Source organism: Falco punctatus, assembly GCF_963210335.1.
Source record: "Falco punctatus genome assembly, chromosome: 9".
Taxonomy (NCBI): domain Eukaryota; kingdom Metazoa; phylum Chordata; class Aves; order Falconiformes; family Falconidae; genus Falco; species Falco punctatus.
In genome coordinates this window covers 18,688,702-18,705,116 of record NC_137589.1, presented here as the reverse complement: position 1 = coordinate 18,705,116, position 16,415 = coordinate 18,688,702, and the positions used below count along the sequence as shown (strand labels likewise).

At 37.9% G+C, this 16,415-nt stretch overlaps 1 protein-coding gene across 5 annotated transcripts in view; it reads right to left on the bottom strand.

Annotated features, from left to right (window-relative positions):
* Window positions 1–5,381: 5,381 nt before the first annotated feature.
* The window catches only part of TET1 (tet methylcytosine dioxygenase 1), an 87,433-nt gene continuing 76,399 nt past the window's right edge, over window positions 5,382–16,415 (bottom strand). For 4 of the 5 annotated variants that reach the window (XM_080401280.1, XM_080401282.1, XM_080401281.1 and 1 more), the window contains one exon: window positions 5,382–16,413. In XM_080401280.1, the coding sequence (XP_080257406.1) occupies window positions 15,272–16,413 (1,142 nt within the window). In that variant the 3' untranslated portion in view covers window positions 5,382–15,271. The remainder of the gene's footprint in view (window positions 16,414–16,415) is intronic. The other variant, XM_080401283.1, reaches the window with a different exon arrangement.

The following is a 16,415-nucleotide window of genomic DNA, read 5'->3' as shown; positions in this document are numbered from 1 at the left end:
ATGAATGCTTTCCCAGGCAAAAAAAAAAACCCTCTTTATTAAGGTTGGTAGGTGTTCATAGCTGTACTTTAGCCTTAGTTGAGTATCTGGCACTACTCCTGGTGCTGAAGATGGTAGTGCAGAGGGGCTAAGGCATACTTTCACAGAGGAACCCCAGTGAACTCCATCAAAAGTACCAAGAATTAACTCTTATCTAAACTTTAAAGGTCTTCAACGGTTTACAGAATGATTTAAAGGTAGAACACACTTCTCATACTCCACAGCTGCATTGTGTGTGATACAATTAATATACACCACAGCTGCATCATGTATGATACAATTTGGAAGCACATCCCAATATATTTCACAAAAAGGTTTTTGATTGTCACTGTGATGGCTAAAGGGGATATGACAAGGGATGTATATATAACAAGGCTGGCTCAGTTCCAAAGAGGTTCTAACAGAAAACTGAAGCAACACCCACCCTAATATAGCCATGCCCAAAGTTGAAGTTAATTTTGAACAAATTAAAATATTTAGAGAAACTACCATTTTTAGAAAAATATTTGACATTAGTTTAAAAATCATGTAGAAAAATTAGTCTGTTAATAGGACAGTGCTGCCCACAGTGACAGCTGGACTGGAAAGGAGAAGGCTCTTATGATGGAAGTGATGAAAGTCTTTTCTTACAGGGCTGCTGTAGTGCAGGCAGCGGTAGTGGCAGTGCGGAGGAGATGCATGCTGTTAAATGTGGTCTTGCTGTTACCTGAACTGTAGCTGTTGGCTGCAGTTATGGCATAAATCCTTCCGTAGCCTCTGTGGTTACATTGGGGTCGGGGGGAAAGCAGCTTAAGTGATACATAACGATCTTTAGCTAGAGATTTTGGAACACAGACTAGATTCAAGAGAGAGGCATGTATCTGTAAAAATAACACAAGGAAGCTCTTAGCAAATTTCTGCTAATAACTTAGAGGATATTCTGAGGTAAATAGAAGAGTGAACAGATTGTCACTGGTGCCAGGATGAAATGTAACCTAAATAGCGTCTTGGTGCCCTGGTAATGGGGCAACTTACCACTAGTGAGGACTCTACTGAATACATTTCTATTTCAGTTCAGAGCTTGGATCCCTGTGCAGGGGCCTGCAGGGTCTGTGTTGTTTACAGCTATTCTTCTGCCAATCGCATGAAAGCTTTGCTTTCATTCAGTTGAACTGCTGCTTGGGCACAGTAATTTTATATAAGCAACTAAACATTTTTTCCTAACCAAGTGTGAAATATTTTGTCTTCTGAATTGTCCTGTTTGACACTTCAAAATTCGAAAAAACACATTTTTATAATTAAAAAGGTGTATTAGAAGGAAGCCCTTTTGAAAATTGTTTTGGATTATCATAGTTAATGCTGAAAATTCAGAGAAACTTATTTCTTGCCAAAGGGAGAAATTTTTTGGAAACTAACCATCTTTTAAGAGTAAGGTAATTCTTAACTAAAATCAGACAGATTTGGTTTCAAAGTGTATGAATTTTTGTTTTACTTAAACATTTAATTTTAATCAGAAGTACTTACCTAAGTCTTGTCTCTAATGTTGGTTGAAGGAGAAAATATTATGGTATTAGTTTAATGTGGAGGCTTCCTGTCTGGGGCTAGGGAAAGCTATCATATTTGACTCATGGAAGAAAAAAAGAGGCATAATTCATGTTGATCAGGGAGCACAGGAATAGCTGCCCTGCATGAAGGCATAGGTTTTAAGGATTCCTTTCTTCTTACCCAATCTGACTTGTATTAGAGTGCTTTAGGAAAGTCCTCAGTGCCTTTAGGAAGGCCCTGTTTTTGTAGGTGTATCAGATTTGATTGTGTATATGAGAAAGCATTTCTCATCTATCTCCTTATAATCTTGGGGTAATCAAGCTATGTGAAAGACTGAGTTAATGCGCTTCTATAGGCAAGCAATAACAAAGAGCAATTAGAAGAAAAATCCTGACCACCTTTACAATCTTAGCTCTATTGCCTGAAAAGCAGATCTGAGAGCTGAAAACTTGTTTCCCTTCCACTGCTGCCTGCAGTATTTAGCTTCTTCTCATAGCAGAGCACCAGCCTCTGATCTGAAGGATAGACAGGCATAATTCCCAGTACAGTACAGCTGAACATAGAGATTCAGAGATTTAACTTGCTGTGGAACACATGGGGTGTGATTTACAGGAGCCGGGAACATCTAGAGAACTTCTACGTGCAATAACAGCCCCAAGTAATGTCTCCTTCAGTGGGAGACAGCAAAGGAGAATGACTAAAGCTTTAATTTCTACTCTGCTTTGCTCAGATGCAGTAGATATTACATATAAAGGGAATACTTGCCTGTAGTGTGTGGGGTGATCCAGAGCCTCTGGCACTTGAAAGGCTTGCTGGTGAGCACTCTACAGTAAAGCATTTTTTTTTCTCTTTTGGACTAAGCTCCTCAGATCTCATAAGAGCTACAGCCTGAGGAGGGTTCCTAAGCAGTGTCACACCTAGGCACTTACAGCTTCTTACAGTCATCACAGAACAAGATAATTTGCAACAGCCCAACGAATTTCACCCTTAAAATTTGTAGCAGCTGTAACCCAGATGAATCCTGACAAGGCTTTCTGCTGTTGCGGCAGTGAGATAGGGTCTACCACAGAGGTACTTGCTTGATGAAGCACAGGATTGGTACTTCATTTCCCTGAGGGGATTCCTGAAGTGAAGGGAGCTGGATCATCACTGTGCAGAAACAGAAATCTACATGTAAAACAAAGCAGTCACAAGAAACTGAACTGCTGACTTCTTACACCACAGAAGGCAAAAGTTTTACTGTTCTGAGTTGAAAAATAAGGCTAAGTCATGATGCCTCTGGCAGCAATTCAGGACTACTTCAGAATCCAACAGCAGAAGAGAGTTACCCCGTTATGAATGAATGGAGATGTACACATGGTATAGTGGGGATTTTAAGTAATTTTTGGCCCCGTGTGAAAAGACATTGACATTTTCAAGAAATCAACTGCCAAGAATTTTGTGTAAGTGATGTGTATCATAAAAGGAAAAGAGTATCCAGACGTAAGCAGACTGGACAGGGAATTAGAAGCCCGTCTTAAGAGTTGTACTCCAGCCAATGGTTATTGAAACAGGTGGGTTTAAATTTCCATATTTAAAATATTTCTCTAGTGTGTCTTAGATTAAAAACACAGATGGGTACTGCTAGTAATTGTTTTATTGCACACTATCTAGGCCATTTCTTGAACCAAAACACTACTAACTGAAGCACTAGCTTGCAGGTGTTTAAATTACATTTGAATATGATGCTCATTCTGATGTAGAAAATTCACCCAAGGTCCAATATTCTGATGAATAACCCTTTTGAAGATGTAAACTAATATTATAATATTTAACAACAGGAATCAGCATTAGTAGCATTCAAGAGCAAGCCCTGCCGTTCTGTGGTATTAGAGTACTGCAGGAAACTAACTGTAGCACTAGCAAAAAAGTTTTTCCTGCAGTTTATTGTTAACAGTTAATACCAAGGTATTGTAATTTAAGGCCATAACATCTTAAGAATGTAAAAGCAACCAACTGTGTTACATCAATATTTATTACCTGTGTGGTCTATATAAGAAATCCAACATAGGAGAAAGCACTGAAGCCACCTCCAGGTGTTGAACTCTACAAAACAAACTCACATTTGGAAACCATTCAGGGATGCCAGAGTAGGTAAATTTGGTTTAGTTTTGTTCCCACAAGCTACAGGTGAAGCGGTGTTCTAAAATCTCTGTGTGTAATATGCTCCATCTTTGAAGAAGTGTAGCTCTGACTGGGAACACACTACCTGGTGGGAATGCCAGGGGAGGCAATATGCAGTTGGACGGCAGTACGTGAAAGGGAGCTGGAAAACATTCCTCATTAATGTCTCTAATGATGTTCTTGGGTCTGCTCAAAAGTCTTTTTAAGCACCATTCAGAATCCACATGCCTTCTTAGACACCTGTGCCATAGGTTACATACTCCAGTATCAAACCATGGGATGCATAGCTCTATTGAAAGATTTGATAGTACAGTTTGGAGGAGGCCTGGGGCAAGCTGGGAGATGTTGCTATAAAACCCCAGTAATGACTGTCCTCTAAAAGAGCAGCAGATTACATAGGAGGGTAAAGGCTTCCTGTTGGATTACAGCATTCAGCTCCCAGGAACTAGATGCACCATATCACATAATGTAGTTTATTTCTAGGGAATTATTGAAGCCTGAGGACAGCAGTGGTTTTCAGCCCTCTAGGAGATTCCAGTTATCTGGAAGATTATTCTAACATCAGCTTCTTCTACTGCACTTCCTGGAGAAGGTAAAGAAGCAAACAGGAACATTCAGAATTGTATTGCTCCTTTTCTTCAGATCTAAACAACAGGAATTCTGCCTGGTACTGTTGTTCTGCACTAAAATGTCACACAGTAAAGCAGACTAGTGCTGAGGTCTGTTTTGTCTTGAGAAATAAAACCCCATACCCTCTGATTTGAAGCAAATGAAACGTAGTCTGTTTCCACTGGATGGGAATTCAAAGCCACAGTAAACTATTCCTATACCATTGCTCTGCCAGACAAGAGTGGTAGGAAAAAAGACGCTGTGTAGACGTGTTCATAAACTGGTTTGTCCTTTTTAGTCAGATCATGAAGTTCAGAATTTTCTGGCAGCTTCTCTTGCTGTACAGCTCTGCCTGGGATGGGTCAGTCCTGCATGAAGCAGAGGCAGATGATGACAGAGACCAGATTTATGCCCATCCCTTTCCAGTGCAGAAATCCTGCTGACTTTGGTGAACCCACTGTAGTCCTGTAGGGCTGAGTTAATTCATAAGTATATTTCCACACGTAAAAATGGTTATTGACATTAAAATGTTAAGAACAAAATTTCTGCGGGGAAAATGGCTCATAAAATGAAAATACCTGTATTAGCAATTATTTTTTTACTCCTCCTTTAACAAGATGTTTCACCAACTATAGGGTAAATGATGTAAACATACAGAATCTGAAGATTAGTATTTTTATTAAAATTAACTCCTTGCTATTGCCAGAACATCTTTGTTAGGTTCTCAGCACCCTCAGAAACACTGCAGTACTAGTCTACTTCTAGCTCTAGAATGAGTAATTTTTTAATTCCTTGTCTAAAACTTCTAGCCACGTAACGGTTTTAAATGGGATACATGTAGCATTATATGCTGTATTATGACGCAGGGCATTAACGTCGCTGTAAGTTGTACGTTACAGGCTCTTCTGGCCTAAATTTTTAGTCTTTACATACTTCAGCATGACTTTGTTTTGGTTTGTATTGGGAAAAACATCTTCCGTTTATTTCTCAAAGTGTTTTGGAAGAAATGCATGAAAAATGCAGGAAAGAAAAATTAGACGACTAAGTGCAAAATAGAAGTATAAAATTTATTTAAAACCACCCACAAAGTTCTGTGTAATCAGGAATGATACAATTTGTAATAGTCTTTTTAAAAACTCATGACAAGATTTAAAATATATTTTCAATTACAGTATTCATTTAGCCTTATTCAGTTAGGACAATTAAAAAAAAAAAAGTAAGTTTACGTTCTAAACAGATGAGACACACAAGGAAAATAGAACAGACAATTTCCACAACAACAATTTTTACATGTATGTTTCAATACTAGTATCAACATTTCAATGCATCTTGCTACATAAACATGAAATCATGTACAACAACTGCTTGCACCAAAAAACATAGCTTAATTAGATCTTTCAAGTAACATGCAGTCACAACTCACAAGTCTTCAAGTACTGCTGGTAAGGGTTCCCTTGTCTGCAAAGAAGGTTTTAAGGTTCAGTTTCTCAGCTAGCGTAACTCTCCACAGCTCCACCAGCCTCATGAAGCTATGCTGTTATACTAGGAAAGAATCAGGCCCAAATGATTTTTGAGAACAGAAGTAATTTTTGTACTTTCTCCTGTAAATACTGTGACATAACGAAGTGCTTTTTCTTTCTGATTTTTTCCTCCCTGTACATCATCTTTTGTTTAAAAAAGTTAATTTTATGTTCCCGGTCTAAATACAGTAGGTTGGTAACTGGAAATAATCCAAACCCTCAAATTCAAAGTTGAAAAATAAATATCAATGCATCCCAAATAAAGAAAAAGAAAGAGAGAAAAGGAGAGAAGGAAAGAAAAAAATGCTGACTTTTTTTTTTTTTTTTTTTCACTTTGGAGTACTACTAATCTTTTGATTTTGCAAAGCAGGAGAGAATTCATTAGCCATAGCATTTCAGTACACTGTGTCCTTACATATTAATGTACGTTTTTATGACAGCAAATTCTGAACAGTATTTATGAGCTGGTGTGACATTTGATATTGTCACATTATAAAGAGCCGTCTCTTCCAAACTGAACAAATAATTGTAGAATAATTAATTGTTAAAGACTCAAATGTTTGAATGTTTGTATTAGTTAGACCTGGCTTTCTTATAGTGGTACTGGGATATCACATTTGTTTTTCTTGCCTACGGTTATTTTTTCATTTTGAGGACAAGAGATTCATGAAGTTCAGACGCTGCCTTTCAAGTTGCATGGATTAGACTGACATTCACAAAGTTAGCATGGAATCTGATCTCATTAGGCTCTGCAGTACCACTGCAGTTTAGAAATTTAAGAATGAAAATACATTTTCTTTTCCTCAATTTTTTTTTTTAAATAGAAGTTTGCATTGCATTTCATAACTACAATGTAGCAGGGCTCGATGCTTACATAAAGCTTCCACTGGCACCGAGGGAAGCTCTCCCTGCATGACTGAAGCACACAGGGCAGTGCCAATGGTTTCACTGTGAAGTATCACCACAGTTAGGGCAGTCAGAAAATGCTGGCTTTTAGCTCTGTGTCTAAAAACACACCACAGTGTGACAACACCACACAATACTGCACACCCTGTTGGGTCTTAAGTCAGAGAAGAATGGAGTTCAGTAGATTGTCACAACCCCATTTTGTATAATAAGTAAAAAAAGATCAAGTTATGATAAAGAGAAGCAAGTATTTTAAGAAAAACTACCAAAGCTCAGAAATAGTATTATTGACAATTCTGTGAGATTTCTGGCCAGGCTGTTATGTATTGGTACAAATCTTTTACCACTGTCGGTAGCCAATGCTGGGAAAAGGACAGCCAATATAAGTGTATACTTAAAACCTGATGAAAACCAAGCCAGTTTATTTTCAACCTGTATTTCTAAACTAAGAGCAATCTGGATGTTACTGGCCAGTATGTGCACAATGGGGATATCATTAAATTGCTTTCACGTGATTGTACAAATCAGTCATTTGGTAACGGTTTTGATTTATACTACTGACCTTTGTATAAAATTATCATTATCAGTGTAACAGGATACTCTGAAGGATGCAAGCTAAATGGACAACCATTTAAGGCCCTTTTATCCTTTTAATGTGATGCAAAGGACAGTAGTATGAATGAGAATCAGGGCCTTCATTCTTATTTTAAGATGACTCCCAAACCCTAGACCCCTTTTCCATTACAATATTAAAAATACAGACATACATGTAAAATATTGACCAGGTCACAAAACTTTCCACAACAGTATTAAAATGTTCTGTGGCAACAACTGCAATACCAAACATCAAACTAGCACTTCCCTTGGCCCACTGCAACAGCACTTCTTTGGAATACAGTTCATCTGCTCTAACTGGTAGCTTTGTAGATTAACTGCCAAATCTGTCCTCCTTACGTATGTAGGTTTTTTGAGGTCTACACCTGCATCCTCTGACCTTATGAGGAAAGGTAGTAAGGTGTGCAAAGTGTTAAAACAAGCATTGTTAATTGGTCATACCAAACGGAGCAAGTCACCTTCACATCACGTTATTTAGCACCCCAGTCTTGCATTCACTGTAAGTATGCTGTTGGAAGATTCCAGCACCTTAATATAAGTATGTGTGGAAAAAATACATATATAATCAGTACACGATGAGAAAAATATACTGTTGTGGGAAGAATTAAGGATACAGCACCAAGAAGCACCTTGTAACTGAAGTTACAAGTATGTGTACAGTTAAACACTGCAAACAACGTTGGGATGATGAACTGGGGAACTGGATTGAAGAAGAGTCCTAAAGTCTTTATATATTGGAAAGAGGAAAACATTGATGCTGACGCCCCTATACCCTTTAATAAAAGACAGGAATTACTTAAATATTTTCTAGTCAAGCTCAATCAATTCCACTTGCTCTTTTTTCCAAGCAGTCCTATGTTGGTTAAAGCATTTAACTTACGCAGTACTTGGGTTTCTCACAAGGACTGTGACTGATCTAACCAGATGTAAAGAAACACTTCTGCTCTTGTAATTGTGCAGTGTCTGCAGCATCTGTCTTATGACAAGATTTGAGCAGAGCTGGTAGATTAACTCAGAAGAAAAGAGGGCATTCCATAGAGGTGCTAGCAACAGAAGCAAAAATTGTATTCTGAGAAGGGATGGTTTTTCCTTCGCAGGGGGTAAGCAGTTTTCTAGTCTTGCAAATTCTTTTTTGTTTGGCTAATTACAGCTATAAGAACAGAGGGCAACAACTACATCAAGAAATGTGAAAATTAACTGGAAAATTGATTATTTGACTTAAACAGTAAGAAAACACTGATTGTGACATATAATGAATTGTTCCTCTTTCTTGGAATGAAAAAAAAAAAGTCTAACTGCAATATTCTAGGCTTCCTATGAGAGAACATGCAGTTAAAAAACCCCAAAGCCTAGTACTGTCCTACACAGAATAAAAGATGACTGAAGGAAACAGATTTTGGAAGAGTCAGAAGAACAGACTCTTACAATATTCCTGAGATGAAGACAGGCTGATTTACATACAAAGCAGCAACAGTTGTGCACGGGGAATTCACAAGCAGGCTGGCAGCTATACTGCTAATGCCGAACTGAAGCAGATCTGCAGAGGGGTAGGAAGAACTTCAGGAGCAGCTACAAGCATTTAAAGCAGCATTGAGCAGCAGGTTATAGTGTGATCTAGCACTGACTGAAAATAACTAACCACAACAGCTGGTCCATAAAAAGACCAGGGAGTGAGAAGAGTGGCTGTAGTATTTGACATCATCCGTACAGTAGTAAGCATTACCTACTCATCAACATTAGTCAAATTAGGTATTCTTCAGGGAGACAACACAGCATTATGTAGAATTAAGTCTTCATAATTTAGTCAGGTATGTAAATGACAGTATTAAAAAGTTTTGCTCACTCCTCTAAAATAGCCAAAAAAAGTTTTAATAGGGAAGTAATAAAGTAAACACAAAATACATTTTCAACCACTCTTTAGAAGAAGTGATCCATATGTCAGCTGGTGCCTGATTAGATACTACTATTAGAAATCCCTGGTCTTTAAGAAAAGCTCAAGTATAAAAATCCTTCCTTTATGTAAATACAATTTTGCAGCAGCATACTGGACCTGCATGCAGACAACTTGTGAAAACTGACTAAACATCAGGTAATTCCAGAAGACACTGAAGCCAGTTTCTGTACTGTTCCGCTAAGCAGCCACATCCTCAGGACTTTTCACACCGGCCACTCTTTAAGATTACAGGAGAACATAAACGTGTCACAGACTAAATAAAAAAAAGCGTATGAATTTAAAGTTAGATGTACCAAACAAAGTGTCAATATAAAGAAGTACCCTGGCAACTACGACATCTGTACAGAGAAGTCTGTCTCGAAAGCCAGCTGTACCTTCGCAGTTTTGCTGCGACTTACTCATGCGGTGCACCCCATCAGCTTTCCACATTCTATAGTTTGATCATGAGAAGGAGCAGCAGACTGGTGATGATGGCAGTGCTCGCTGTCTTGTTCATCTACACAGATTAAAGGGTGACCAGCTCTCTCCCTCCTGTTTTTTTTTTTCTCCCTTAAACCACTATATGCAGGCAGAGGACAAAGGAGAGGTTACCGTCTCCAGAGGAACTGTGGAAAGATGAATTCGTACATCTATCCACAGCTGCGTGACATGGCAACACACCCTTACTGCTTCGAAACAGTGCTGTAACAGACACTGCAGGGCAGTACCATGGTGTCACAATAATCAATGGCAACTTTCTCTACAGTCTAATTTTATGGAAAGATACTCCCTAAACACTTGCTCCTGAAGGTCAGATCAACACCTGGTAAAATTAAGAAGAAAGCCAGAATTTCCAAATGTGATTGGACTGCTTCTCACCTCTGATTGTTTAACTTAAGATCAGATCATAGACAGCATCATAGGCCACAGTTGGGCAAACACCTTTCAGTCAAGAAATAAACCACTATTTTATGGTAGATGAGTCACAAAAACCCTAAGCTGAATTTTAGCGACCACAACAGACCTGAAAGAGAGTTTGCTCAGTGCTGCCTGTGCTGGTAACATATACAAAAGTGGACATGCCCTTTAGTTTTTCGTGTATCTGAGGGCCCAGATATTTCCTCCTGTTAACCTAGAAAGTACCAGATTTCTACAGAAAAAAGGAGAAAATTCCTATACGTATAAATGGATTACAAAACTGATGACTGCTTGATAAGAAGACCTAATTTCAACATGAGAGAAATTTCATGGGATGTGAAAGGGCAAGACTGACCGTATGTTTTAAATACAAAACCATCAAGATGCAGTTTTACTAGCATGCTTCTGCAACAACTCTCTCTCATTGAACAACCTATCACATTAAGAAAAATCAAAAAAGCTATCAAAAGCATAAGCCTGAAGGTGGTCTGAAAAAGGCCTGCCTGCCTGTCTGAAATTTGAGGTGAAGGTTATTATGTCTCCCTACAGACCCTGAATCACTTCTCATGCTACAAAAAATAAAACCTCTCTGTTTAACCAGAAGTACAACATCTACTCCAAATCTCTCTCCATTTGCCCTTCCAAACCTGTTAATTGTGGTAGGGCCACAAGCGTCTTGAGTCAGCACAGACTTTGGTCAACTGTTATCCATATCCATCAGTTACATATGAAAATTGCATGAAAGCTTGATGAATGAGCACATTGCAGTCAATGGGGCTGCAGCAACATAAATAGACCCAAATTTAACCCACCAAATTTAGCATAATACTGCAATGACATTAAAAAGGTCTTTAAAAAGCCCCAAACAGTTGTATGTTACAAGTAATCTTAAGTACTAAAGTAGTTGTCATTTACCCATGCTTAACATAAAACGTTGCTTAAGATACTACAGTTATTTCCTGTTCTAGGTATAAAGAAGCACTGACATCGGTAAAAGACTTTTAACAGCAGTTATTCCTAAGTAAAGGTTAGCTTATAAAGTCTACGGACTTTGTTTTATGAAACAAAGTAAATCTGAATACAGCCATTACAGGTAGAAAGCCACAAGTATTTGTAAGTTCTTAAAAAGCTTTCTGGATCTTGTGGCTAAAATATTTATAGGAATAATTTATTCTATTTTCTGTAATACAATAGCATGTTACAAATCAGTAAGTACAGAGAAACTGCATGAGTAAAATTCATGATTTAGTTGGGCATGAGTGCAGTAACTCCAACAGGGACTCAAGGAGTCAAACAGAACCGACTCCTGCAGAAAGCACTACTCCACCTCTGGAGCAAAGGGAGAGTGGTGGTACTGGCCCCAGCGGAGAAAAGGATGACACACATTTCTTCTGGGAAGCCAGAGGTGTCCCAGGTTGGATCACGACAGTTTTTGCTAGCATACTGTGAAAAAGGATCAGAAGACAAACACGCCCCACCACCAGCCCACACCTGAATCCATTTTCTGGTTTTTCACCCACAGCACAGTGCCAGCTGTTGGAAACCCAAGTAAAATATGCAGGTCTGACTTAGCCAGCTACCTTAATTTTTATCCAGCTCCTGATTTGGCCATCCTGGAAGGACTTTGTTAAGGGGTAAGAGTGAGTTACAAGTGGTGGTGTGGGCTGCAAAGGAAAGCAATAGACCCACAGAGCTGCAAATTTTAAGAGACAAATACTGATATGAAACGATAACCTTACCCAAAACAACATAAGTTGTGTACAAGACTGATAAATATTCTGAAATGTTACAATAAATAGCACACAGTTGTAAAAACAGTAAATAGTTGCATTTTCTATACCGCAGTACAGCAATAGAAAATATTAGCTTGTCAGATCACAACCTGCTGTGTGGCACAGCAGGAAATGAAAGCGGCCAGCTGACCGACCTGTAAGTACATGTTCAAAAAGTAGTTATGTGATAAGACAGTCAAAGAAAGAGCACCGCAAATGATATTTTATTGTATAAATGATATATTTTCCTCATGTAAATAATCTTAATAAAGTAGTAACTGTGAGTTTTAGCACCTATCAGTAAATAGCATTAACTATTCTGTGAAGATAACCTTTTCTCTGTTAAAATTGCCATTTCAAAAAAGGTAGACCTGGACTTACTGAAAGTCTGTTGGTGCAGTCACTTGAGCAGTGACTTGCCAAGGGCTGTGTTTGGAGGTATCCTGGTAGATTCACCTTTCAGTTTCTCACTTCTTTGAGGAAAACTGCTCGTTTTTCAATTGAAATTTTTATCGTGAAGTTTCCAATCATACGTAAGTTAAACATGGGCATTTACAGGGGACGATTCAAGTAAAAATGATTCACTTTAATGATCTGAACTTTTTAAAAGGTAAAGAGATGGCTCTGTAACTTATTTTGCGTAGAAAAATTGTTATTTATATGGGAGTGCTAAATGAGAAATAATTTTTTCGGTTTGTATTATAGAAACTAAAGTGATCCGCACTAATCTTCTCTGTAAATGATGGATCGTGGTGGACAAGGGTTTTCAGATAGCAAATACATGAATGGAACAGCTAGGGAACGTACAGTACTACTTACTGTATGGACAGCTGGAATTCTTGCTAGTCTTCAGCTCACCAAAAATATACAAGTTTTAAAATGGAAATCTAAGGCACACAAAATACCATAATGATTTGATGTATACCGTATATTACATAGTCAATAAGCATAAAACTGCTGGTACAAAATGATGGCATAATATTGGTTTTGTTTTATTATTTACAATCCCTTCATATCCTCTATTCAAACTAATATTAAGCTTTGAACTAAAATTTGCAGCATACCCGGTTTTTACAAATTTTACTTAAAATAGGTAAGATACAAAGAACGGGTTCAATTCGTCCATCCTCTGCCATCAACATTTTTGTTAATTTTGACAGCAGTCTGTGGAATTGAACCCAGGGTTGTTACATAGTGATTGCTACTTCAGACCTTGCTCCTGCAAACACTACACGTGTATACATTTATACAGGAGAACAGTCTCATTGATCTACAGCCACATTTAAGTATTTGTAGCACCAAGGTCCTAACTGGCACTATGTGTTAAAAATACAATTTATGTACTTTTTCGTACCGAAACTGTAAATATAGCGCTTAGAGTTCAACGTTTCAAGGAAAAAGCACCTTGTCTAGGTTTTAAATAAAGCAGATCTAGATAATTCATATTCCTCTGTTACAGCACCACTACATTATAATATTATCAAGTATATTACTAGTATAGTTTCGCACTGGAAAACTCTGACCTCGTTATACCTACAGGTTACCCAGCCGGGGAGGACTCCGAGGCAGAATTAAGGTACAGCTTTGTCTCTGGGGCCTGATCCTGCAGCTCACAGTCACAAGAGGAGTCCTGGCTTGAGAGGTCCTCCTGGCTCTGACTGGGCAGGTATGGCTACGCAGAGCGGTTCTCATGGAAGAAGTTGCAGGATGAGGTCAGTCCTTCGCTAACATTGTCATTTGGTAATTTGTTTAAATAAATAAGTTTTAAAAAGAAATACACAGGAGAGGAGAATCAGAAAGAAGGGTGGGATGCTACAGTATTTAAAAGCAATGGGAGTGTCTCTTTCCTCTGGTTTAGCAAATATTTGTTCCATGATATGTCACTTTTTCAACAGAATCTGAGAACACAGATTTTGTATGTTTGGAAGGAAGACTACAACCCTTCCTCCATGAAATGTATAAATAACTTCAGAAATTTACAAAACATTTTTGTAAAAAAACTGAACTTAGAAAGCTGGTGAATATTACAGATAGGTTATTCTTAATGAAAAATTTGCTGTTAAATATTAGAAATCTCATACTTTTCCAACACTTCCTTTGTACTTTCCCAAAAAACTGTGGGTTTTTTTTTTTTCCAGAATAGAATAAGGCAACTCTAGGGGGTATTTTTTTTTTTAATCCCAAAACAATCCTACCCCTGAGGCATTAGGAACATTTGGTTGTCATGTTAACTTATAATGCTCCAAACGAATGAGACTTATGCACTTATTGCTCAAAGAAATCGTAAGAAATGCTGCCTTTAAAAAGAACAAATAATATTCCTAACTCCCAGTAACAACACACATATTGACAGGACGTCTCCTAATTTCATGTTTGTACACTCTCTTGAAAATAATAAAAATGCTTCTGTACTTAATAACTGTTGTTTATATGCAACATAAAAATCTTCCATGAAAAAGGGCAAGTCTAAGAACAATCACATATGCTATTAGCATACATACTACAGCTGTAACAATATGGAACTCTACACAGCAAGAATAAAATTATTTCTTCTGTAGAGTATGCACAAACCATAGACAATATGATCCTTATACTATACTATTTCAAGTTAATTTTAAAAATAGAAAGTGCTTTTAAAATATATATTTACAGCTTAAAAACAACTTCCAGCCATCATTACTGATAACTTCATTTCATACATAATGACAAATCTCGAGAAAAAATTTCATTGGTTTTCTAAAAGATTTATCTGTAATTTGGACTATATAGCAATGGTTGGAAGTTGTTAAAGCAATGGCACCATGAAGTAATAATTCAGCTTATTTATTTTTAACTGTTTGATGTGGTTAAGCACCAAGAGCTGTGTAGAGCTATTACTGTATAACTTGATTTAACGCCATAAACTGTGAACCTGTTAAAATCCCTATAAATGATTTTTGTAGTAAACAGACTTGATTTAAAGCACCAAAATAGAAATTCCTACAGGTAATAAACTGAATGATTCAATCAAGGTTAATAACCTAAACAAAATCTTTTTTAGAATGTATTAAAACTATACAACTTTTTTTTTTTGCTTAAAATGTGCTTGAGCACCACCAAATGTTAAAGTCACAGTTTAAGAAGAACACCCCCCCACCCCCCCCGTTTTTTTACCTCAGCCTTAAAATGGTTGAGATGAGCAAATAGTAAACGACACGAGACTTGTTCTTTAACAGCACCTTAAAGAAACACTGTGTAACACTGCACCAAGAGGAGGCATTTGATACTAAAACCTATGCCCAATGGTTGTAAGGCCCTGCAACTCGTGTAAGGGCATAAGAAGATACTGTTATTACGTTATCCTTAGTTACTGTTAATGCTCTGCGTGATGGAATTTGGTTGAACTCATTGTCTTCATAAAAAATATCTCTGTTTTCACTTGTTTGCTTTGTTTTCCTGCTGCTAGAGTTTAGTTCAATATTCTCTGTTCCTAATCTTTCTGCTTCTTTTTCTTTCTCTTTCGCCCTCTCAGCCATCTTTGCTTCCCACATGGCTAAACCATGTTTTGGCTCATTTAAATTTTTGTGTTGGTAGAAAACTAAAGATATTCTGGTGGGATGATTGCGGTTGGGTTTTTTAATAGGTGTGGTAGCATGGAGTTCACGTCTCGCACATTCAATTAAAATAGAACCATGAGAAGGTGCCACAGCAACCCCGCCAATGTCATCATCCAAAAAATTGTGCTCACTGTCTGACCACAGTTCCTCAGCTTTTTCTTCAGAATCAGTCGGTTGTCCCAGTGCACTGTTTTGCTTTTCATCAACACAGTCAAAATCACACATCTGTTCTCGAAGGGAGCTGCCCTTTTCCATTGGGCATCCATGGGAACAGTCGGCTTCGTTTCCGACTACATCCTTTGCTGGAGATCTTAGCGGTACTGACAAATCACAAGAGCTGATCATCTGTGAAGAAGGAGAATTGTCTAACTGAAGCTGACAATTCTGTTTGTCTGGCTGACGTTCAAGTATAGTGGGCAGGGGATCTTTATGGGCAGGGGGACCTGGAGCAGTGACGTCTGGAAGAATCGGTGGCACACCATTCATCTTATCATTCAGCAAAATTCCAGTATAATCTTTGACAGACACATCAAAGTTCTTACAATTAACATAAGGTGTCACATGAGGTTGCTTGCTACTGCATTCAAAATACCCGTAGGGAACTGAAAAATCTTGTTGAATATTAGTCACTGCTGTTATGCCAGGCTTATGTGCTAAAGATGAATAAGGATGTAAACTATCCACCTTAAAAGGGGAGGAAGCCGTATACTGTTTTAATAAAGAGCAATTTTTAGTAGTGTTTGAAGTATGTTTCATGGCATAGAGGTGATCGGAAGTCTCCGTTTTTATTCCAGGTTTTAAAGCCTCTGTTTTGTTCCCT